We start from the raw sequence: 24,108 nt of genomic DNA, 5'->3' as shown, positions 1-24,108 counted from the left end.
ACAGGAAGAACCGCTCCACTGATGACGCCATCTCATCGGTGGTCCACACAGCCCTTACCTATCTGGAGAGCAGAAACTCCTACGTACGTCTGCTCTTCCTGGATTATCCCATGGACCCTGGTGCAGAAACTCTCCACTCTTGGACTGAGTCCCACCATTCCGACAAGGCTTTCCGTATAAGGAAATGTGCATTACTCAACAGGTGAGTCCCTTCTTTCTTTTCATGCAATTTATATGTTTAACACATGTTTACAGATAAGCGTAACTAATAATAGATTATTAAAGTTTGTTTGCAAGGCTGTGTGGCCTCTGCATGTGCAGAGTTTGTGCGCCAAACTTTAGGGCGTATTTGTGCTGGCATATCATTAGTGCAAAATGTTTTGGGTAAAACATAGGCTATTAAAAGGAACTGTTGGAATGGCGGTATGTTAAAAAAAAAAACATACCGCCATTCCGACCATAGGAGGAAAAAAGTGTCGGAATGATGGGACGTTTGATAAAAAAGTGTCGCCATGGCAGCATGTAACCGATAAGATCAATCAGCATGACCCTGCAGGACTATATCCAGCACAGACAGGGGTAGTAAACGTTCAAGGAGATTTTGAAATGACAGATCACAAGACACCACAGGAACATCCGAAGACACAAGTAGCTCCATCAAGTAGACGTGAACATCCTGGTACCCCAGTGGCCACATCAAGAAAACATAATGACCTGGGATGTCCTGAGCCAGATGCTGTCATTAATTTAAATCAGGATGCTGAGAGACAACCCCCATATAATCAAAAATCCCCAGTTCACAAGGCACCTCTTGAATATCCTAGGATTACAGCAGCTTCAGCAACAGCACATCCCCCAGACTACCAAAAATCAAGATCATATCATTACGCCCCCTGAAGGCAAAACTATACTACAAGACATAGTTCCCAGATATTGCAGTACAGGCATAAAGACATCCAAAGACTATGCAGGATTTAACGATAAGCTGGATCGAGAATCATACTGGTTAGAGCTTGAACATTCTACGGTTGATTTACAACAAGAAATAAACCAAAGAGAGATGCAGGGTCTGAAACAGAAAACAGTTAGTTCCCAGGGGAGCGCAGGTAACTTAGGAAGAGCACAGGCAGAAATGATGAGAGATAGCGATAAGAATAAAATCAACTCTGAGCCAATGATGACTCTGCCTGAAGATGGCAACACCAGTAAAGATAACGATTATGACCTGAGATACAGACCCAATATTCACCCACCAGACATATTTACCGATCCAGGACAGTACCCAATTTTGATAAAAGGGACTCAGGGACATTATGTGCCATGGCAGACGCACGACCTTGCAGGGCTGGTTGCTAGATTGCCTGATGTTCACGAAGGTGCAAATAAATGAGCTTTTGAAGAAGAGACTGTGGGCACGTTGTTAGCTGAGGTAGACAGTTTTGATATACAGTGAGAATGGTTGGATGTTGAGCCACCGAGCAGATGGAACTGAGTTTCATGCATATCGAGCTGCACTGTAGGGAGCACTACGAGCTGAGAAGAATTAAGCTAATGGAAAGAAGGGCCAAGAAAAGGAAGGTTGGAGGGGAAGAGGGTGCAAAAGGCAAAAGCAACGATGGCAGTGAACCTAGAGACCGAGGGCCCAGGACCAGCTAGTAGTGAAAGTGAACCGATCATACGAAGAGAGTTGTGCAAACTAAGACAGGTGCTTGCTGAGGCAGCGGGAGAAAACAAGATAACAATGGCAAGACTTGAAACTAATATGAGAGAACTTGTGGACAGAACGGCATCTTTTAGAACAAAGAACGGTTCATGTGGAGGAAAGACTTGGGAGCACCGAAGCAGCACCTCTGTTGAAAGGTCTCGGGATCAATGTGGTGGAAGACAGTACAGAGGTGCTGCATCGAGAGATGATGTGGAGTGGCTGGATCACGGCGACAGAACAGAGAGGGAGGAAAAGGCAGCTCCACATCACAGAGGAAGATCTGAGAGCTCTTATGGAATAAAGCTACATATATGAGTACAGTACTGACAACAAAATGTCTAATGTTCAGTGAAAATTATATTCATTTGTTTATTCTATTATGATTTCATGAGTCGCTAGTTTCCTTAATACTTGTAAAGTATTTGCTAATATTGGTTTTCTACAGAGCAACCATGAGTTTAAGAACTTAAGCAACTATTAGAAAGTTGCAGTTGCGAAAACACAACAACTCTCTGATGGGATCCTTGGAAGGCACATTCTTTTTTTTTGTTAAATTGTGTTGATTTTGGTTTTAATGGAGATGTGCATTTTTTGTTTTTTTGAGGGTTTATTATTTTCTGCTTACATGAGGGATATCGCTTGTGAGTTTATATTGAAACCAATATGAACATGTTAAACTTTGTCTCATACAATGTACATGGCTTGAATCATCTCACTAAAAGAAAAGATACTAAGTCAGCTGAAAAAATTATAATGTTCTATAGCTTTGTTACAAGAAACGCATTTAACAGAGACTGAGCAGTGGAAATTAAGAAAGGAATTGGTAAACCAGGTATACCTTGCCTCATATGGCAAAATAAGAGGAGTAGCAATATTAAAAAGTAAAGGTGTACCATTCAAGGTTGAAAAAGAGATTAAGGATAATATGGGTCGATATATAATGATTGTAGGATCTATAGGAAGTTTAGCTATTTCAGTTCTAAATGTATTTGCTCCAAATGAGGAAAAAGAGACATTTTTTATAGAATTGATCAAAGTAATAACCAGCAATGCAAAGGGGATGATCCTGATGGGGGAGATTTCAAAACAGTTAAAAATTGTAAAGTGGATAGATTTCCTGCAGATCAGGTACCAAACACAAAAAAAGTGTATTAAAGACTATTAAACAATGTTACTAAAGAACTTGCTCTTACGGATATATGGAGAAATAGCAATCCTAAGAGAAGAGACACATTCTATTCAAGTCCACACAATAGCTATTCAAGAATAGATTTCTTCCATTTATCACATCAACAGATGTTCAGAGTATTACAGTGACTATTGGGTAATGAACCTCTTTTTAGATGTTGGAGAATGAATGTATCAATACTGTCTAGTGTGAGTATAGTACAGGAAAAAAAGCAAAATTTAAAGGAATATTTTCAATAAAAGATAATGGTGAAACATCATCATCAATACTATGGGATTTGGGGGGGGGGGGGGGGTGTTACGAGGAAAGACTATAGAAATAACATCTCCATTAGAAAAATTCCTTGAAGCAAAAGGGTCTCTACGTTTTATAAACCAGAAACACTATGAAATGAGCAATAGGGCTCGTTGTCTATTAGTGGTTCAATTTAGGAAGGCTCAAAAATAAGTCTTTTGCAGACTACTATAGAAATTTATATGATAATTGCAAAACTATACAGATTTTTCTCAATAAAATAAATCTACCAACCCTGTCAGACAAAGAAGCAACTGAAATGATTCAACCAATTTCTACACAGGAAATACTGCATACAATAAAACACTTAAAAATAAGAAATAAGATGGGTTTCCTGGGGAATTTTACGGATGTTTTAGTGAGGAATTATCACCTGTATGACATCAAATATTTAATTATGCTTTAACTTCAGGAGATGCACCAAAATCTTGGTCTGAAGCAGTTTTTATCAGTTTTACATAAAGAAGGAAAAGATCCAACTTTATGTGAAGGATACAGACCTGTGAGTTTACTCTGCAGTAACTTAAATTTTATTACAAGCATGAAAGCGAAAGAATGCAGAAACATATTGCCAAATTAATTCAAACAGATCAAACAGGCTTTATTTCGGGGAGGCAGGGAGCAAACAGCATAAGGAGGATACTAAACATAATATCAAGTGCAAAAGACAAGTATCAACCTTCTATGCTTCTAAGCTTCGATGCTCAGAAGGCTTTTGATACGGTCAATTGGAGCTTTTTATATGTCAGTATTTGGAGCTTTATATTTTTATGTCAGTATTTGGATTCCCATAGATTTTTATAGAATGGGTAAAAATGATTTATAAAGATCCTAAATCTCAAATCAGAGTTAATGGTTGTTGCTCAGATTTTTTTCTACCTTAAAAGAGGAGTGAGACAAGGTGATTGCCTGAGCCCTTTGCCAATGGTTCAATACTTAATGCAAAAAACAGAGTCAATTAGACAAAATAAACAAATATTGGGAATAAGGGACGAGGGAGGAGTGGAACATAAAATATCACTGTTTACAGATGATTTATTGGTACTTTTAAACAACCCATTCAAATCAATACCAGCATTGAAGGAAAGCCTTGGTGAAGATGGAAAAATGCCGATGTATCTGACTAATGAAAGGAAATCCGTTGCTATGATGATTTCAGCAGAATGCCTGGCAGCGTTGAAAGAGTGTGGACTTTAAATGGAATGACAAAGGAGTCAGATGCTTGGGAGATTATTACTCCTCAAATTTCACAGGTATATAAGGCAAATTATGGAAAGCTGATACATGAAATTAAGAAAGATCTGGCTAGATGGGCCCTCATCTTAACCTCATAGGGAGGGTTGAAACGATTAGAATGAACATATTGCCAAGATTGTTGTTTTTGTTTCAGTCACTTCCAATCAACATCCTTAGCTCAACTTTTAAAACATCAGATAAAATTATGTCAAATTTTTTATGGCAAAACAAAAAAGCAAGAATTAAATATAAAACACTTATTTTAGGCAAAAATAAGGGTGGTCTAAATCTACCTGATCTAAGGAAATATCCCTGGGTAGCCCAACTTAGAGCTCTTATATTATGGATAACCAAAGATAAGGATGCAATATCGGTAAAAATGGAACAAAGAGCTTGCCCAAAGATATCCTTAGAATCACTTCCCTTTACAACAAAAACAGGACAAAGAGCTCTTAGGATTCATAAATATTGGATCAAAGAAAGAATGAAAATATGGTCAACCATACAAAAGAAATTAAATCGATCAAGGTCAGTCAGCAAAGTCACACAAATCCCAAAAAATATCTACAACTGAGACATTACCTCCAGAACCATAATGAAAGAGATGTAATAAATAAGGAATTAACCAAAGTCGAAGAAATCCTGGTATCAACTGGAAGGGATGAATAAAAAAAGGGGGTGGAATCAAAAATCTATAAAGCACTACAACTTGAATCCATTGTTAATACTACGTATGTAAAAGAAAAATGGGAACTGGAAGCAAATGTAATTATTACAGATGAGGACTGGGAGGACACACTTCTGTCTGGACATAAATTAACCAACAGTCCCATGTGGAGGGAGTTTGATTGGAAGGTAAAGATGCACTATTTTAACAGTCTGATTATGGTCTCAAAATATGGTAATATATCCAATTTATGTGGGAGAAATTGTGGGATGCTTCGGGGACTGTACCCATATATTCTGGGATTGCCCAAAGGTCATAGATTTCTGGGAAGGTGTTCAAAAAGAAATAAAGGAAGCCCTACGTGTTGAGTTATTTTACTTTATTGTATTCTAATCTTTGTGGGGTTTTTGTGTTTGTTTGTTTGTTTTGTTTGTGTTTCTCCTCATTTATTTATTTAGTTTCATCTCTTCTTTCCCAAACCTCCTCTGGTTTTGAATTGGAGGTACAGCAAATTGCACTGTAGACTGTACAAGGACTACATGTACTTACCACATGTTACTTGATGTATAAAATGTGAATGTACAGATGTAGACGTGTATATTGGTGTGTGCAAGTATATGTATACTGTGCAATGCAATCTGTGCACATCAAAACAGACAGATTTGTAAAAAGGGGAAAGGAGTGAATTAATATGCATCTCCATGTGTTTTGTTAATGTTGAATAAATAAATAGTTGACACTGTGGTAAGCAGCACAGGGGCCCCACAGGGAACAGTTTTCTCCCCTTTTCTGTTCACCCTGTACACCTCTGACTTTCAGTTCCATTCTGAGTCCAGCCACCTGCAGAAGTTTTCAGGCGACTCTGTTGGCTGTGTCAGTGAGGGGAAAGAGGATGAGTACTGGGGTGTTGTGGATTCCAGTGTCAGGTAGTGTGAGACTAACCACCTGCATCTTAATACCACCGAGACAAAGGAGTTGGTGGTGGATTATCGCAGGAGGAAATCTGCCCCCACACCCATTTCCATCAATGGTGAGACTGTGGAAGTGGTTCAGGATTACAAATACCTTGGTGTACAACTGGACAACAAACTGAACTGGGCCAAGAACACTGAGGCTGTGTACAAGAAGGGTCAGAGCCGGCTCTATTTCCTGAGGAGGCTCCAGTCTTTCAATGTATGTAACATCATGCTGAGGATGTTCTGTCGGTGGTAGCCAGTGCCATCTTCTTTGGTTTGGTGTGCTGGGGCAGCAGACTGAGGGCTGCAGATGCCAACAATATCAATAAGATCATCAGGAAGGCTGGCTCCGTCCTGGGGGTCCAGCTGGACTCTTTGTTGGTGGTGTCTGAGAGGAGGATGCTGGGTAAACTGCATAGCATCCTGGACAACACCTCTCCACCAGGTGCTTACCTCCCACAGAAGCACCTTCAGCAACAGACTCATTCCACCCCTTTGTAGGACTGAACGCCAGAGGAAGTTCTTTCTGCCTGTGGCCATCAGGCAGTTTAATTAATCTACCTCAGGTTGAGAGAAGATTACGGGAAACACTGTGTCCTGAGAAAAAATACCAATGTCATTTTACCCTATGCCACTTTACAATGACACTTCTCCTTGTACATACTGTTTTCTCTATTGAGGCTGCTATTTGCACACTGCACATATTGTCCAGCAGTTACTTATGTTATTTTATGTTAGCTTTATTTTGTCTTATTTGTCTATTCTATTTTCATTTTATTTTATTTTATTTAGTACTTTTCCCCTTGTTCCATTACTGTTGCACAGCAATTTCCCTCGGGATAAATAAAGCCTCTTGAATCTTGAATTATATTAAATTATATATCGCCGGCACACGAGGCACCAACAATATATATATATCGCGGACACACGTAGCGTGACGTGATAAGATATAAGGATTTATCCGAAAGTTCTCACTATCTGAATAAGCCTTATTTTATTGAAGGAAAAAGACAGAATCTTACGATTCTGGTATGTTAAATTAAAAATAAATGATTAATTAATAGTTAATAATTAATAATCAATTATTAATTAATAACTAATAAATTCCAATCTCATAGAGTCGCTACTCGTGAATTCTCATTTTGTTGGACTCACACATACGTAAAAAACACATACACAAAAACCGGTTGACTTTATATATGTATATATATGAACCATTTATTAAAATGATATGACCAAAGACATGAACCTTAAGACAACAGGAGAAATGCTTTGAATATGGATGATTATATAAGAAACACTTAGTGAATTGAAAAGAACTAAGGGGAGGGGATGGATGGATACCGGAATCATTCAAATAGTCGAGCTTTGTTACTATTTGAATTTAAAGGCTAACAGCTTGGGTTAATTATCATTTTAACAGTGAATTCTCTCCACACCCACCGCATACCGTCTGAAATGTAAGAACAGGACAGATCTTATCGTTAGGTCAGCTCCGAACCACAGGTAATCGCCAGCGGGTCCAACTGGGTCTCTCTGTTCCGCGTCTCGCGACCTTCGTTGTGGTTGACTTTCAGGGACTGGACCGGTCGCTTTCCTGCGCCGGAGAATGGCTTCTGGTAGCTCAGAAGACGAACGGGGTGGTGTGTCGGAATTCACCGCAAATAATGACAAAACTGTCCAAGGGTGGAGTTGGTTTTGGTTGCTGACCAACTCTGGTGAGGTGAACTTAAATTCACCAAAGATTGACAAACAGGTTGACAAGCTGAACGCTGGCTCCTTTTGGTGATCAAAAATAGGTGAGGAAGCTGCAGCAGCAGAGTTTAAAACATGCTATAGAGAGGAAACAGGATGACGGACGAACAAAAACGCAAAATGTATCTTTCTACTACATTCTTCTCTTTCTGTCTTTGTTCGGACCTTCTTCTTCCATCTCATCTTCCTCTCCTGCCATTTTCAAAGACTCTCCGCCAGACTCTCATTCCATCAATCTTAAAACTCTCTGCTCTTCATCTTCTCTTCTGATCTGGACTCATGTGGACTTTCAATATTCTCTCATCTCTTTTCTTTATTCTTTATTCTGACTATTCCTCGCGGTTTCCGGAGTTTGATTCGCAGAGGCGGGGCTTGACGTAGGCCTACACTACACTTTCAGCCAATGGTATGCCTGAAACTGTTGTGACGTCTGCCTGGGCGTATTTTGTAAAACGACCTATTCTGGCCGTGGAAGAAACAGCTGAAGCATTGGTTAATAGTTGCATTATTTCATATAAATGTCACATGTTGTTGACTTAGTTTTGGGTTTAACTATTCAGTACTATGAACCACTCAGGGGCAATGTGGCTCCATAAGCTGATTAATCATTTTCCAAAATAATTACTTCTTCCGTATCCTTCCACGTACGATCAGGAAAAAGGTCTTAAAATGCAGCTTGTGATATCACTGAGAACATGAAAGAACTTGTACAACGATACAAAGCACATTCAATACAGTTTGAAGATTCAGCTAAAAAGTGATTCTGGGTGAGATCCTTTTCAGAGGTCCGTGCAGCGACTGTCTCTGGCTTGAATCAGAGTCACGGCAAACTGTCACCATTGTTTACTTTGAACCATATAGGGCCGGAAAGGTCCTGTTCTGGTTTTCCCCAATACTCTCCTGAAAGGGTCCGTTGTTTGTTCAGCTTAGTTAGTACTAAGCTATTAATGCATTTACCTAAATTTATGGCACAGGTCTGTGGAAAGAGGGGCTGAGAAAACTCCTCCAAAATGCTTTCATGGGCAAAGGTTGTTGTAAATTTCTCTTCTTTGATGTGGAAATCCCCCATCTGGTATTTCCACACTGACCATCCCCACAAAAGAATGTTGCAGTCATTTAAAGTCTTAAGTTTGTATTAAATTCCACACTTGAGTTCGCTACATCACATTACAGGCTGATCGAACTTCAGTGGAAATTCCAAAATGAGGCTCAGTGGTGTGTGTTGCCTCCACCTGCCTGTATGACCTCCCTACAACTCCTGGGCATGCTCCTGATGAGGAGGCAGATGATCTCCTGAGGGATCTCCTCCCAGACCTGGACTAAAGCAGTTAACTCTTGGACAGTCTGTGGTGCAATGTGGCGTTGGTGGATGGAACAAGACATGATGTCTCAGATGTGTTCGATTGGATTCAGATCTGGGGAACGGGCAGGCCAGTCCATAGCATCAATGCCTTTGTCATGCAGGAACTGCTGACACACTTCGGCCACATGAGGCCTCGCATTGTCATGCATTAGATGCACCAGGGCCCACTGCGCCAACATACGGTCTCACAATGGGTCTGAGGATCTCATCCCGGTACCTAATGGCAGTCAGGGTACCTCAGGCTAGCACATGGAGGGCTGCGCGGCCCTCCAAAGAAATGCCTCCCCACACCATTACTGACCCACCGCCAAATCAGTCATGCAGGAGGATGCTGCAGGCAGCAGAACATTCTCCATGGCGTCTCCAGACTCTGTCACGTCTGTCACATGTGCTCAGTGTGAAGCTGCTCTCATCGATGAAGAGCACAGGGTGAATCTGCCAATGGTGTTCCCCAGCAAATGCCAATCGCCTTGCACGGTGTTGGGCTGTAAGCACAAGTCCCACTTGTGGATGTCGGGCCCTCATACCACCCTCATGGAGTCTGTTTCTGACAGTTTGAGCAGAAACATGCATATTTGTGGCCTGCTGGAGGTCCTTTTGCAGGGCTCTGGCAGAGCTCCTCCTGTTCCTCCTTACACAAAGGAGGAGGTAGCGGTCCTGCTGCTGGATTTTTTTGAGCAGTGTATATATTGGATAAAAGTTAGATACTAAAGTGAACACACGCACTCACCCATTCCCTTAGTGTGGTTGAAGTCTCCTCTTACTATTTTACAAGAGTGCCCATGTCCATTGCAAACACCACATGGGTCTTCCCTGGCTGAGGAGCCAATAATGCCGTCACATCCAATTTTCTGTGCACAACAAAATGATAAACACAACAATGAATTACTGCAGTATAAATCAAAGAAAATTATAACAGCTGACAAAAGAACAAAAACAAATGAAAAAACAGGCATGAACTAACAGTGAAGCTCAGGAGGAATGGCTATATGATTTTTGTCGTCCGGCATTACTCCCTCTAGTCCATCTCTCAGCAGCTCTACTGCAGTGCCCTTGCAGTCCCCAGGTCTATAGAGGAACCGCCTGTGTACTGTGGATCGTGTTATGGTCCTTGTTTTTCTGTTGTAATTTTGACTTTCTCTTGTGGTTATCTCTCTTTTAACTTTACTTCCTGTTTTCTTTGGAAAGTGTGTTTTCTTTGAGTTTTTCTTTCTATTATTGTTTCATATCAGATATCAGTTTGGTAATTACAAAACCTGTTCTTCATTTTGCCATTACTCTCATTAGTTCAACACATAGTCTTAGGTTTGTTTTGTTCATCGCTAGTTCCTGGCCATTGTTTGTGCATATATTAGTTGTGCTTCCTATCAGACGTGTTAACTGCAATATGTTCATGTTGTGAAGGTTTTGGTTTTCTGGATTATTTGTCACAGCAGGGACTTGATTTTGTTTTGCAAGTAAATAAAGTTTCATCTGGAAGTATTTTGGATCATAGATATCTCTAATAAATGTAGACCTCAAAATAAAATATAAAGCTCTTACCAAAAGACTAGAAAAAAATATCTCCTCTTATAATACATCCTGACCAAACAGGTTTTATAAAAGGTAGACACTCATTTTGGATATCGAAAGTATGCCAACTGACAGAAGGTACCTAAGCAAATGGTGTATTTTGTTTATTCTTTAATTTTTGCTGTTATTTTTGTGAAAATCTCCTTTATATCCAAGCCAAATTTGTATCAAAACTGAATTATTTAAATCGATATTGAATATAAGGCCAAATGACATGTAATAGTATTTACTCTTTCATAGATGATTCTGATAGTGTGCACATACGTACCTTACATTTCCCATTAACACATAGGTCAGACTCATATGGGCCACAGGGAGTCCCATCTATAACTCTATCAGCCATCAGGACTGGCGCAGCTTGACTTACTGGGCAGCAGAACAATGCACATGGCTTCTCTGTTCATAAACACATGGGCACAAAACAGAGAAACACTAAATCAAATTGTTTGTACAAATGAAGGCTGAAAACACAATCAGGATTTGTATGACTAATTTTTTACAGGTCCAAAACATCACAAACATGTGAACTGAATTTGAAAACAAAGAAAAAGACAAAACATGTGAGAGCCTGCTGAAAAAAACATTTACTTATGTGAAACTGTCAATTGTAGATCATTTTCACACTAACTGGCTCTGAATGTCACAGAAAAAATATTCATAAATGCGAAAATAATATTTACATGTGTAATATTACAGCTAACAACTTAAAATCCATCACATGCTCATACTTATTGTTTTCGTTTTTTTTGTTTGGGCCACATTACACTAAGAAGTGTAAATACAAGTTAAAGATAACAACATCTCAAATTTGCTGGTTCGGGTTCACATCTGCATTCCTGTGTCATGATATAATTTGAACCTGGACCTGAATTTGTTAGTACAACATACAATTTCTATTCCACTTTACATAGTTTTCTAAGGCAATGGGTTTGCAATTATTTTTCTCAGGAAAACTAAATTAGCTAATGGGACAACAGCCCAGCAAATAATGGTGTTTTCCAAATCACATTTAAAAAATAAATCTGATTTCATTGTGTTTCTTACATAACAATTAAAATACTATACTAGAAAACTTCTGAAGAAATTTTGATGGGTGCCAAGCTGCTGCCCGTCGAGACAGGGAGACAGAGAGGCTGTGCTGTGCTGTGCTGAGAGAGCTGTTTCTTGTTAGTCAAACATTAGATTTTTAAAATCCAGTCTGAAATATGAGATTCTGGCTTGTTCTGGTGAAACCTGCCTTTTTGGCAGGACATTTTGGATGTAAGAGGCATTTTTTTGAGAAAGTTTTTTTTAATCATTTTACAGTGGGAGTTAGAGTATGAGAGGCATGAGATGAGCTCCTCTGGCAACATAAAACCTAAACTGCCGTTGTGTCAAAGTTGAATAAGCTATCAACAAGCCCTTTACCACAGTTAAAGCTGAGTCTTTCCTGTCACATACAAACTTTGAATGATGTGTCTGTGATGCAGTATGGCTGAGTGAGGAGGCCTCCAAGAGGAGGCCTTTTCAATGAAGGCCTTGTGAAGGCCTTTTCAATGCATTTTCCCATTGGAAATTTTCCCAGTTTTTCCCAATTTTCTGGAATTCCTTTCGAGTAATGACAGAGAAAAGTCATAGATCCCGATCGACGTGCACGCAGCTGTGTGTTTTTTATTCTGGTCGGACCACCGCTGCAGGAGGAGTAGCTCGCCGAAAAATAGGGCAGAACCAGAAGAATAACTAGAAAAAGGCTGTTCCTGCGAAACAGCAGTGAGAATGCTCATGAGCTGAATGTGATTAGTTGAACATGCTCAAAAAGCTGAATCTAGTGAAAATTTAGCAGAAATCAAGTGATTAATAGTAAAAATGGCTTCAGTGTAATATACAGCAGGGAGTGGAAGAGTGATGTCATCAGTGATGTCATCAGTGATAGCAATGTTTGTCAACAGCTGCAGCTCTCTCCCTGTATAACCTGCAGAAATTGCATTTTGGATACTATGACCTCCTGTGAGAAAACTGGAAGAGCGAGGAAAATAATTTGAAGACCGTAAGAAGCAGAAGGCTTGGAGGAACGCAGCAATGTAGTTTTTATTTGAATGGAGTGAAGAACATTTAAATGGCAGCGAGTTGAACACAGTTGAACCTGTCTCTGGCGTTCCACCAAATTTACATTGGAGTTAGTGAGAGAAATTGAAAGGTTTCTCTCTCTTCAAGGCTCATAGCTGAAAGCATTTCCCATTCATTTGAATGACAGGAAAATTTGAATAAAAGTTACATAGTTTAAAAATGATAAAAGTTGTAAACAACAAAAGTCATAGCCGTAATCTCCTGAACGAACCGAACAGTTTGATACCAGATTTGTAAAAATCGGTGAAAGATTGTAGGATTAGTTAAGTTTCTGAAGAAATTTTGATGGGTGCCAAGCTGCTGCCCGTCGATACAGAGAGGCTGTGCTGTGCTGAGAGAGCTGCTTGTTGCCAGTCAAACATTAGATATTTAAAATCCAGTCTGAAATATGAGATTCTGGCTTGTTATGGTTAAACCTGCCTGCTTTACACAGCATAAGTGAGGTTAACTACACAGAAGGATGGCCTAAGCCAGACAGACACAGAGGAGGATAGACTTTGCCCCCTGAGAACAAACAGCTGTTTCAATGGATTTATAAGTCACAGGTGAAAACAAGTTTGTCCTGATAATAGCAGAAAGGTCTGCTGAAGACAGTTATGTCATTTATATCAAGGTCTTCTGTAGAATACAGGTTTTTATGGCAGTTTGAAGACAGCCCTCTCTATCAGTGTAATGGGGAAAAGGAGGGCCTGTTTATAACGGAAATGTGTGATTTCGCTCTGAATCTGAGGTGATTTGACAGAAAAGCACAAGTTACAGCACAAAGATGGTAGGAAGACATAAATAACTTCATTTTGAGGTTGAATTGATCAGTTGTATTAGAACAGGGCATTTGTTATCAGATACCCTGCTGGTATAGTAACCTGACCAAAGGAGGAGATTTAAGCCACTTACATCAAGACAAGAAAGCTTCTCACAATGCAAGGAGGGTTTCACCCTAGGGCCAGCACTCTGAGATTGTACAATAAGTAAAAGGAAAGAAACCGGGGGCTAGTGAGTGTTACAGCGAGGAATACATGAGAAAGCTGGCCCCCAGTGATGAACTGCTAAGTGAGTATCTCAGGCAGTTGAAACCAAAGAAAGTGGAATGACAAGTGTCTGTATGGCATGTATCACTGACGGACTGAAAAAGTGGCTAATATCAAAAAGTCCTATCAGTGGCTGGAAAAAGCTGGTCTGAAAGACAGTACAGAGGCACTAATCACGGCAGCTCAAGAACTTGCTCTGAGAACAAGAGCAAAAGAGGCCAGGGTTTACCACACTAGAAAGAACCCCACGAGGAAGCTGTGCAAAGAGGCCTCTGAGACTGTCCAGTACATAGAAGGAGGGTGTAAGATGTAGGCAGGTACAGCATACAACTGCCATCACCAAGTGGTGGGAATCATCTTCACTAACTTCTGCTGAGTAAGGGTTGGAATCCCAAAGTCAAAGTGAGAGATACCTCCAAAGGTGGTGGAGAATGACAGAGCCAAGATCCTGTGGGACTTACAGATCCAAGCTGGTGATGGTTGACCAACTAGACATTGTGGTGATAGTCAAACTCCAGGCCTCAGGTAGGGGAACTGAGCGTGAGAGGAAGACTACACACAAGTAAAGGCAAATGTGGAGTTAATGATATCACAGAGGGCAGCAGGGTGTTGAGGAGCTTGACTATGTCAGAGAAGAAGCTATTGCAGTATCTAGTGGTTATGGTTCAGATGCTCTGAAGCCTTCTGTTGGGCAGCAGGAGGATGAACAGTCAATGGGAGGGGTCTTCCACCATGCTGTTTGCACAGCAAATGTGCTTATTGTAGAATTGCTTAAAGGGTGGGTCCATAATGATCCTCTGTGCTGTCGTCACTGTCCGCTTCCATTCGGCGACCTTGCAGTTCCCAAACCAGTAGCAGAGGACTGTCAATGGTCCCTCAATAGAATATGATGAGAACGCGAGGGGGGATGCTGGCCATCTTCAGCTTGCACAGGAAGTGGAGATACTGCTGGGCTTTTTTGGTGATGGCGCTGGTGTTCAAGATTTAGGAGAGGTTGTCTGCCTTGTGCACCTCCAGGAATTGCTGACTATCTCAACAGTGGAGCCATTGATGTTCAGTGGGGAGTGAGCAGCAGGGTTTCTCCTGAAGACATCAACCTTCTCTTTAGTTTTGCTGATGTTAAGATTCAGGTTGTTGTCCTGACACCAGTCCACCAGGTGTGTGACCTCTGTTCTGTAAGTAGACTCATCATTGTTACTGATGAGATCCATCACTCTTGTATCATCTGAAAACTTGATGATATGGTTCGAACTGTCAGGCAGCACAGTCATTGATTAGCAGAGGAAACAGTAGTGAACTGAGCTCCCAGCCCTGGGGGGTGTCTGTTATCTGTGTCCTATGGAGACAGACTCAGGCCTGTGCATCAAAAAGCCCAGGATCCAGCTACAGAGGGAAGAAGGTTCAGCTTCCTTTCCAATTTCTGAGGAATGTCTGTGTTGAATTCTGAACTGAAGTCAATGAACAGCATTCTGACATGGGTGTCCTTTATTGTCCAGGTGGGAAAGGGACAGGTAGAGGGCAATGGAGATTAGGTTGTATGTGGTCCAGTTTGTACTCGTTTACCTTTAGCGAAGATCACATATTTCAGGAGAAATAGATGTGACACCTTTTTAAAGATCTGGCAACCTTTTATTGAGTATATTGAAACATTATCCCTAACCGCTGCGGATTCTCTGTAAGCCTTGAACTAGTTAAATTATACATTTGTAATAACATCCAGGTACATTGTTTGAAATGTCTAAAATGTCTTGTTTAAGATGTCTTTGACATCTATCACAATGTAATAAATGTCTTATTGTATTGTAATGTATTATTATTATCTTATGTGTTTTCTTAAATACTTTTATCATTATTATTTATTTGTTTGTCTTTATTATTTATAGTACTTTACCTGTGGAAATTAGTTGTACTGTTTTTTCATAATTGAAAATGTGGTTTTCCTGTCAGGTCTCGCACCCTTAGTTTTTTGGTACCTTGTCTTGTCACTTCCTGTTTTATTTTGAAGTATTAATCAGTCCTCTCGTTTCAGATAACTTGCCCTTCCTCCCGTGTCATGTGTCTGAGTGTCTACCCTGATCACCCTAAATGTTTCCACCTGCTTCCTTGGGATCCTCGTGTGTATTTAGTCTGCGTCTTCCCTTGTCTCATTGCCAGTGTGTTGAATTTGTCTTTCAAAGCGTTCTCACTCTAGCCTCTACAGCGATCATAGTCTTGAGTAACCCATAGAGCTTGTTTTTCTGTTGTACCTTTTCAATAGCCATAGATTTAACCCAACTGATTTTTTGTTGTTTTTTTCATGCTCATGGTATATCCGTTAGTGGAGTGTTTTTTCATTTATATCCTTAAAGTTTATAGCAACTCCATTAGAAGGAGTCTCTTTCTGTTTTTGTTTTGTTAACTTTCTATAGCGCCTCCGGCGATTCGGAGAGTGGTAAGTTTAATTTGTGAAATTTCTATAGCTTTTGTTTTTTCTTCCTAGCATGGAGAGAATTTTCGTTTGATAAGTTTTATAGTCACACTGCCCTCTTCATAGATATAGAGGAGAGTGCGTAAGGAATTTATAGCCCATTGTTTTGCTCTGCAAAAGAGACTATCAATAATTACTGTATAAATAAAATACTATTATTGATACGACCCTGCATCTGCCTGCTGTGCTTTCACGGTACGTGACAATTCCAAAAAAAACAGAGGTCAATGTTCACAGATTCTTGAGTAGGTTGCAAAGGTCCCAGTCAAGACCAACAGCCCCTAATTTAAGATGATATTCATTTGTAATATTTCTTATCAATTGATTAGTGGTGGCAGCCATATTTGACTTTTTCCACTCAGGCCATTAATTCAAGTGCTCTAGTTGTGTCAAGATAAACATTTACAAAGGTGCGTACTCTCTATAGCACACAACAAATTTTTTTACTCAAAGATTTTACACTTACTCTGTCGCTCCAGATTCTTATGAACACCCTTATGCTTTTAGTCATTCTATGAATGGTTGATGAACATTTATTTTTTACAGCTGTTGAGAGGGTAGCAGCTTTATCATTCTTTTTATGCAACACAAATACTTTCTTCAATTTTATTAATGGACTGAGGGCTTTTCAACTTCAGTGGCTTTTAGGCAGTTCAGCAATTATTCCTTTAATTTTCTCCCATCTGGACGTGCAAAAAACCTCCAAAGGGAGGTGATCAGGAGGCATCCAAACCAGATGTCCGAACCATCCCAGCTAACTCCTTTTGATGCGGAGGAGCAGAGGCTCCACTCTGAGCTCGCTCCAAATGGTCAAGCTCCTGACCCTATCGCGAAAGCTTAGCACAGTCACCCTCCGAAGAAACCTCATTTCAGCTGCTTGTATCCGCAACCTCATTCCACTTGAGGCAGAGACACATCCCTGACCATGAGGGAGTACTCTCCCTTTGTCCAGTTAAGAACCATGGCCACGGATTTGGAAGAGCTGACGTTCCTGCTGCTTCACATTCAGCTCCAGTGTGTGCTGGAGCGGTTCATATTTCCTTATATTATGGAGGTAGAAATAAGAAATATATTATTAAAGATTTAATTTAATTTCATATCATTTCATGTTAGTTTAAATTCAGATTAATTTAATTTAGAAAATCTAATTTAATTCTTTTTTGTTGACTGTAGCAAGTTAAAAAAAAGTGGATTGATGAGTATATGGGCAACTACTACAATAAAAGTAATATCCTTTTGTTTGATTAATTTTTGGTTTAAAAGATTTATTTTATAGTGTTTTTTTTACTGATCTGTCCTTGCTCGTGTGCTTTTTAAGAGAGAAAGAAAAGGATCATGAGGCCACTGTACGACTCACATCATAATCTATCGCACTAGATTTCAGGCTTCATATAAATGTTATTTTAAAATCATTTAAGTGGTTTAGTTTAAGTGGTACACAGTAACAGAAAGACAATGATTGGGGGCGGCTTATGGCTTTAAGGCTCTGGTAGTCTCTCGGAGAGTCTATGCCTGGGGAAGGTCTGGGTTACTTTGGGAAAGCCCAGGTGTCGGTGAGTTGGTGCGGTTCCTGGTGTCCAGCTGGTTGCTCAGGGGCCTCTGATGTGTATGCAGGGTTGTTTTTCAGGAGGTTGTGGCAGTGCTTTTCCCCTGTTGGGGGTTGCTTGGGCTGGCCCGGTTGATGATGGGTCTCAGGTTCAGGCCGCTGTGAATGTTGAGACTTTGTGGGGTTTTTTTTGTTTGGTTTCAAGGGTGACCGCCGAGGTGGGTACCTTCTGGGTGTTCAGTGGCTCCCCAGATACTGTTACAGATGCAAATAACTGAGCAAAATTCATGTAAAATTCTTTGGGGGCTAACAGCTAAGCTAAAAGCTAACCCATGCAGAACACCGCTTCCATCCATCTTGCTCGCCAGCGTTCCCTGGTGAACAAAGGGGATTACTTAAAGCTGGATTTATCAACGAACCGTGAGATGAGAGACTGCTGTGCCTTAATTCGGACTGAGACGTGGCTAAACTCCATCCCTGACGGCGCTGTTAGCATAGGGGGGCTAACAACTTTCCAGATGGACAGGAGCTGCGCTCTCAGCGGCAAAACCAGGGGTGGTGGTGTTTGGATCTACAGTAACAACAGCTTGTGTAATAATGCCAAGGAGGTCGCAAGTCCCTGGGCAGACCCTTCTATCTGCCCAGGGAATCATCCCTGCTGTCGATTTGCATTGGTTTATCTTTACATTTATAAATTTAACTAATGAGTTTGGGCGGTTTTGCTTCTTTAGGAAAGTGTGTGTGAATAACCACAAACATGGAAAAACTATTTTGTGCGTGCGTGTGTCTCACCATCATTAATAATAGCAGTCAACAGGCTGCTCTTTGTTTTGCTGGACTGTCGATCATAGGACATGCACTGCAGGTCTCTGAAGCTGGGCTCCCCCTTGGGACATGGGGCACCTTCGCATGCCTTGTGCTCCACACTGGCCTTTGGACAATGTCGACCATCTGGACCAGGCCTGTACATGCATGCAAGCGTACACACACACAAACACATGCATACAAACACCAAATACAAACCTTTACTTTAGTGATAGACGTAAATATCTATATTTGCAGTCAAACTGAACAAATCTGAATAAATTTAACCTCTCAGCAGGTATGATCAACCGCAATGACAGTTTTACAATAAAGGCTATACAATAAATAAAAGCATTGGGGAAGTACAGATCGTCTTTCAATAAAGCCTCCATTTAGTGTATTTCAGATACACCAGTAGCTTATTGTTAGCTTTGATGTTCGCTGTAATGTCCTTATTTGTAAGTCGCTTTGGATAAAAGCATCTGCCAAGTCTTATGCCAAGTTTATGTTTATGCCAAATGCATAAACTGTTCTGTTCTTTGTGCAAGATACATTCACAAAAGCAATGTCCATGAAGTGGTAGAAGAAAGTCTACTTCTGTGTTTTGTGCAAGACCTTGTCTTATCTCATCAGGTCATTTGATAGGTCAACTCCCCCCATGTACCTAAAAGGGCAGTTGGAAAAACAAAAAAGAAAAATCGTATCAAAATATGTCCAGGACACAAATTATTACATTTCAAAAGGAAAAAAATATCCCTGCTGCCGCAGACTATGTGTCTTTGTGGACGTAAGACTTGTTGTCGACTAACTATTTTACTGGAGTACATTAGCTGGACTCTTGCCAACGTAACAGGACCATTTTATCTTTTCTTAGAATACTGTGAGGCTTTATAGGTGACTGACACTACATTGTATTTGCGACTGGTTTTACATAAGTGTGTACTGTGTCCACAGTTCTGATTGTATCCTTGATTGTCATACATCATTGTAATTGCAAGACCCTTTGCCCTGAAGTAAGCATGTCCCGCCGGTGGGACATAAAAAGGTTAAGGGGTTAAAGGCCTGCGGGAATAGCCAGGGTTGGCCGGATTATCTTTGTCCTCTGACTTGTGATCAGTATTTCATAGGCTTTGCTCTTTGTAGTCTGTCACACTGTGAGGTCAAGTAGGGTTTTTGTCCTGTCTCCATGTTTTGTCTTGTCATTTCCTGTTTTACTTTAAAAGATGAACTTTCCTCTTGTTTCAGATCACTTGCTCTACAACATTTGTTGTAAATTCAGCCTTTCCCAGCCTCGGCTGGTCGTACAGACCACCCCTGCAAACGCTTCAACATTTGCAATTTAAGCATTTGTTCTTCAATATTGATGAGCTCCAACTGCAAATACAGCTGCTCCACCTCGGTTTCCATTGTTTACTGTTGTTAACTGTCACCGGAAGAAAAATCAAGGATTTGGCTATAACCCCTGAAACCACACAAACACACAGCCACACCTCCCTACCGGCATGGTGAATTGCAAAGCAATGTGATCCCTCGACACAGAACTTCGAATGCTCAATGAAACACTTTCTGTGTACATGATCACAAAGTTGAGCTGCAACTATTTTTGACGTGTGCTACGCGGGACAGGCAGCAACTGAAAAGGTCCAAACCTTCCAGGACTACAGTGAGGAGGTGGACTCCAGAGGCAAGTGACATGCTTCAGGACTGCATGGAGTCTACTGACTGGGATTCACTGAGGGCTCCTGAGGATGACAACGACAGTTTTGCTGACACTTTATGTTCCTACATCAGCTTCTGTGAGCAGGTCTGCCTCCCAACCAAAAACATCACAAGACGCAACAACCAAAAGCCTTGGTTCTCCAAGCAGCTCAGAGAGTTCAGACGCCAGAAAGAGCAGGCGTTCAGAGAAGGTTACATGGACACATTTAGGCTGGCCAGACATGACCTCAAGAGGGCCATTAAAAGGGCTAAAAGGGACTATAGTGCCAGACTTGAGCAGGCACCAACGACTGCAGTTGTGTGGAGTACCCTCAGACAAAAAGCCCTGTCATCACCCCCTCCCCCGGACTGGCTGACGATCTCAACACCTTTTACACCAGGTTTGAGAGACCACATGCCCCCCCCCATTGTCTCCCCTCCCCTGCTCCCCTCCCCTCCCCCCTCTCACAAAGGCACTGTGAGTTCCCCCCATAACTCCCTCACTCACTCCCCCTGTTCGTGGACCACAGCTCGGCCTTCAACACCATCCTCCCAGACCGCCTGCACACCAAACTGCTACAGCTATATGTACCCAGCCCCATCTGTGAGTGGATCACTGACTTCCTCACCAACAGTAAGCAAAAAGTGTGGTGCTGGCAGCCACCTGTTGGCCCCCCTCATCACCAACACCGGTGCTCCACAAGGTTGTGTCCTCTCCCCCTATTTGTTCTCCCTGTACACCTATGACTGCCTCTCCAGCCACTCATCCATCAAGCTGGTCAAGTTTGCGGATGACACCACGGTCCTGGGCCTCACCAAGGACACCGATGAGACGGCGTACAGGGACACGGTGTCACAGCTGGCAGCGTGGTGTACACGCAACAACCTGGAGCTCAACACCAACAAGACGGTGGAGATGGTCATGGACTTCTAGAGACACCCACCCCCCACTTCTCATCAACAGCTCCACAGTTCAGGTGGTGAGCTCTGTGAAGCTCTTGGGCACCACTATCACCAGCGACCTTAAGTGGGAGACAAACTCCTCCAAGGTCATCAAGCGGGCGCACCAGAGGATGTTCTTCCTCAGACTGCGCCGCAAGATGAATGTCTCCCCCAAGGTCCACTCCCACTTCAACAGAGCCACCATTGAGAGTGTCCTCACCTCCTCCATCACTGTGTGGTACCCTGCATCCTCTGCCCACACCAAGAACAGACTGGAGCGCATTGTGCGTCGTCTCACGGGCCTAGAACCGGAGCCTGTGTGTGTTCTGCTCGATGGCAGATCCCAGCAGAGGGCCAGGAGAATAGTGGGGAATCCATCTCACCCACCTCACTCCCTGTTCACTCCCCTCTCATCAGGTCAAAGGTTCAGGTCCATCAGAACCAAAACCACCAGGCACTTGAATTGTCTTATCCCCATGTCACCCCTCTTAAATAAGGACATCTCAGATGAAGAGAATAAGAATAATCCCAGGTTTCTTTTCAGCACTGTTGCCAGGCTGACAAAGAGTCCGAGCTCTGTTGAGCCATGTATTCCTTTAACTCTCAGCAGTGATGATTTCATGAGATTCTTCATCAATAAAATTGTTTCTATCAGAGAGAAGATTAATGGAATCCTTCCCACTATTATCACTAATGTATCGTCAAGTGCAGCAGCTTTAGAAGTATCTTTAGAACCTGATTTGTATTTAGACGGCTTCTGCCCGGTTGATCTCACTGAGGTAACAACAGCAATAGTTTCTTCTAAACCATCAACTTGTATTTTAGACCCAATCCCAACCAGACTGTTCAAGGAGGTTTTCCCCTTGATTGACACTTCCATATTAGATTTCATCAGTCTGTCTTTGTTGACAGGATATACCTCAGACTTGTTTATGTTTATGCATTTATCGAAGACCAGACGCACCACCACATTCTGGACCATCTGCAGAGGTTTCATAGTACAGGCTGGGAGACCAGTTAGGAGACCAGTTAGGAGAGCGTTGCAGTAGTCAAGGCAGGAGATGACCATGGCCTGCACCAGGAGTTGGGTGGCATGTTGTGTTAGGTATGGTCTGATCTTTCTTATGTTTAGTAATGCAAAGCGGCACGAACGAGCAACAGAAGTAACATGATCTTTGAAGGTTAGTTGGTCATCAATCATGGCACCCAAGTTTCTAGCAACATTTAATGGAGAAAGAGATAGGGATTCAGTTTGGATCCAGATGCTGTGGTGTATGGTTGGTTTGGCTGGGAAGACAAGCAGTTCAGTTTTTGGGAGGTTAAGTTGGAGGTGATGGGCTTTCATCCATGTTGATATGTCAGAGAGACAGTCTGAGATTCGTGCTGAGACCGTGTGGTCGTCAGGTGGGAATGACAGATAGAGCTGGGTATCATCAGCATAACATTGGTATGAGAAGCCATGTGATCAGATGATCTGTCCCAATGAGTTGGTGTATATGGCAAAGAGAAGAGGTCCCAGTACTGAATCTTGGGGGACCCCTGTGGCGAGGTGGTGCGCTGCAGAAGTGTGACCAAGCCAGGATACTTTGAAGGACCGACCAGTGAGGTATGATTCAAACCAGGAGTGTGCTCTCCCTGTGATGCCCATGCTTGAGAGCATGGACAAAAGGATACTGTGGTTGACAGTGTCAAATGCAGCCGATAAGTTGAGCAGGATAAGAACAGGTAAGTACAGCTGACTTTTAAGGTTGCTGTAATTAAACCTTTACTTCAAAAATCTACTCTTGATTCAGAAGTGTTGGCTAATTATCGACCTATATCCAATCTCCCTTTTTTGTCTAAAGTTCATGGAAAAAATAGTTGCAGTTCAACTTTGTGATAATTTACACAGAAATAATCTGTTTGAAGAGTTTCAGTCAGGATTCAGAGTGCATCATAGCACAGAAACAGCACTGGTGAAAGCTACCAATGATCTCCTCTTAGCCTCTGATAGCGGAGTTGTTTCTGTGCTTGTCCTGTTGGATCTCAGTGCTGCATTTGATACGATCGATCACAGCATTCTGTTACAGAGACTTTAACATGTTATTGGGATTAAAGGAACTGCATTAGTCGTAGTTTATGCTTCAACGTCATTTCAACGACATAGCTGATGTCGACGTTGACCCCTCCGTTGTAGCCTGACGTGCACCTTCAAAAAATTCTAACAACACTTCGCATAGACGCGGGCCGTAAGGGCTGTGATTGGTCCGCTCAGAACGTCATTCATTTCCGGCAGTTGCCTTTTCCGTTCTTAATTGCTGTATATGGGGGCGAAGAAGCTCGTTGACATTCGAAATTATCTAAAGTACATTTGTTCATCCAGGTTGTAAATTCACTCCAGTGCATGAAGACAAATGTTATTAATTGTAATGATCGATCCTAACACTGCATATAACAGTCTGATATATGAACTAAATTATTCTACTGGCACACCCATTCCAAAGAAGAGAAAGCAGGATCAAAACCCCTGGCTCAGAAAAGGGATACTAAATTCTATAAACCTAAAAACAAACTGTATACGCTGTACATCAAAAACCTGAGTGATAACAACAAAAAGGAATATTATAAATTTAGAAATAAACTCACCCACATCATAAGGAAGAGTAAATAAAACTACTACATTGAACGCTTAAGTGCAGCCCAGGGAGATTCCAAAAGGACTTGGGCAGTCTTAAATAAAGTCCTTATCAGGGGTCAGAGGTCTTTAGTGCTTCCAGATATGTCACAGTTTATGTTTTGTT

General features: G+C 41.5%; 1 protein-coding gene across 1 annotated transcript in view; it reads right to left on the bottom strand.

Moving 5' to 3' along the window:
* The window catches only part of adamts17 (ADAM metallopeptidase with thrombospondin type 1 motif, 17), a 174,604-nt gene that overhangs the window by 49,883 nt on the left and 100,613 nt on the right, over window positions 1-24,108 (bottom strand). Inside the window, exons 13-15 of the mRNA XM_072381119.1 lie at window positions 18,677-18,846; window positions 11,006-11,133; window positions 9,896-10,016 (exon numbers count right to left, since the gene is read on the bottom strand). Of these exons, the coding sequence (XP_072237220.1) occupies window positions 9,896-10,016; window positions 11,006-11,133; window positions 18,677-18,846 (419 nt within the window). The remainder of the gene's footprint in view (window positions 1-9,895; window positions 10,017-11,005; window positions 11,134-18,676; window positions 18,847-24,108) is intronic.

The sequence above is a fragment of the Leuresthes tenuis genome, unplaced genomic scaffold (assembly GCF_036924035.1).
Source record: "Leuresthes tenuis unplaced genomic scaffold, fLeuTen1.0.hap1 SCAF_2, whole genome shotgun sequence".
NCBI lineage: Eukaryota > Metazoa > Chordata > Actinopteri > Atheriniformes > Atherinopsidae > Leuresthes > Leuresthes tenuis.
The sequence above is the reverse complement of the archived record's forward strand: the minus strand, read 5'-3'. Positions and strand labels throughout refer to the sequence as shown.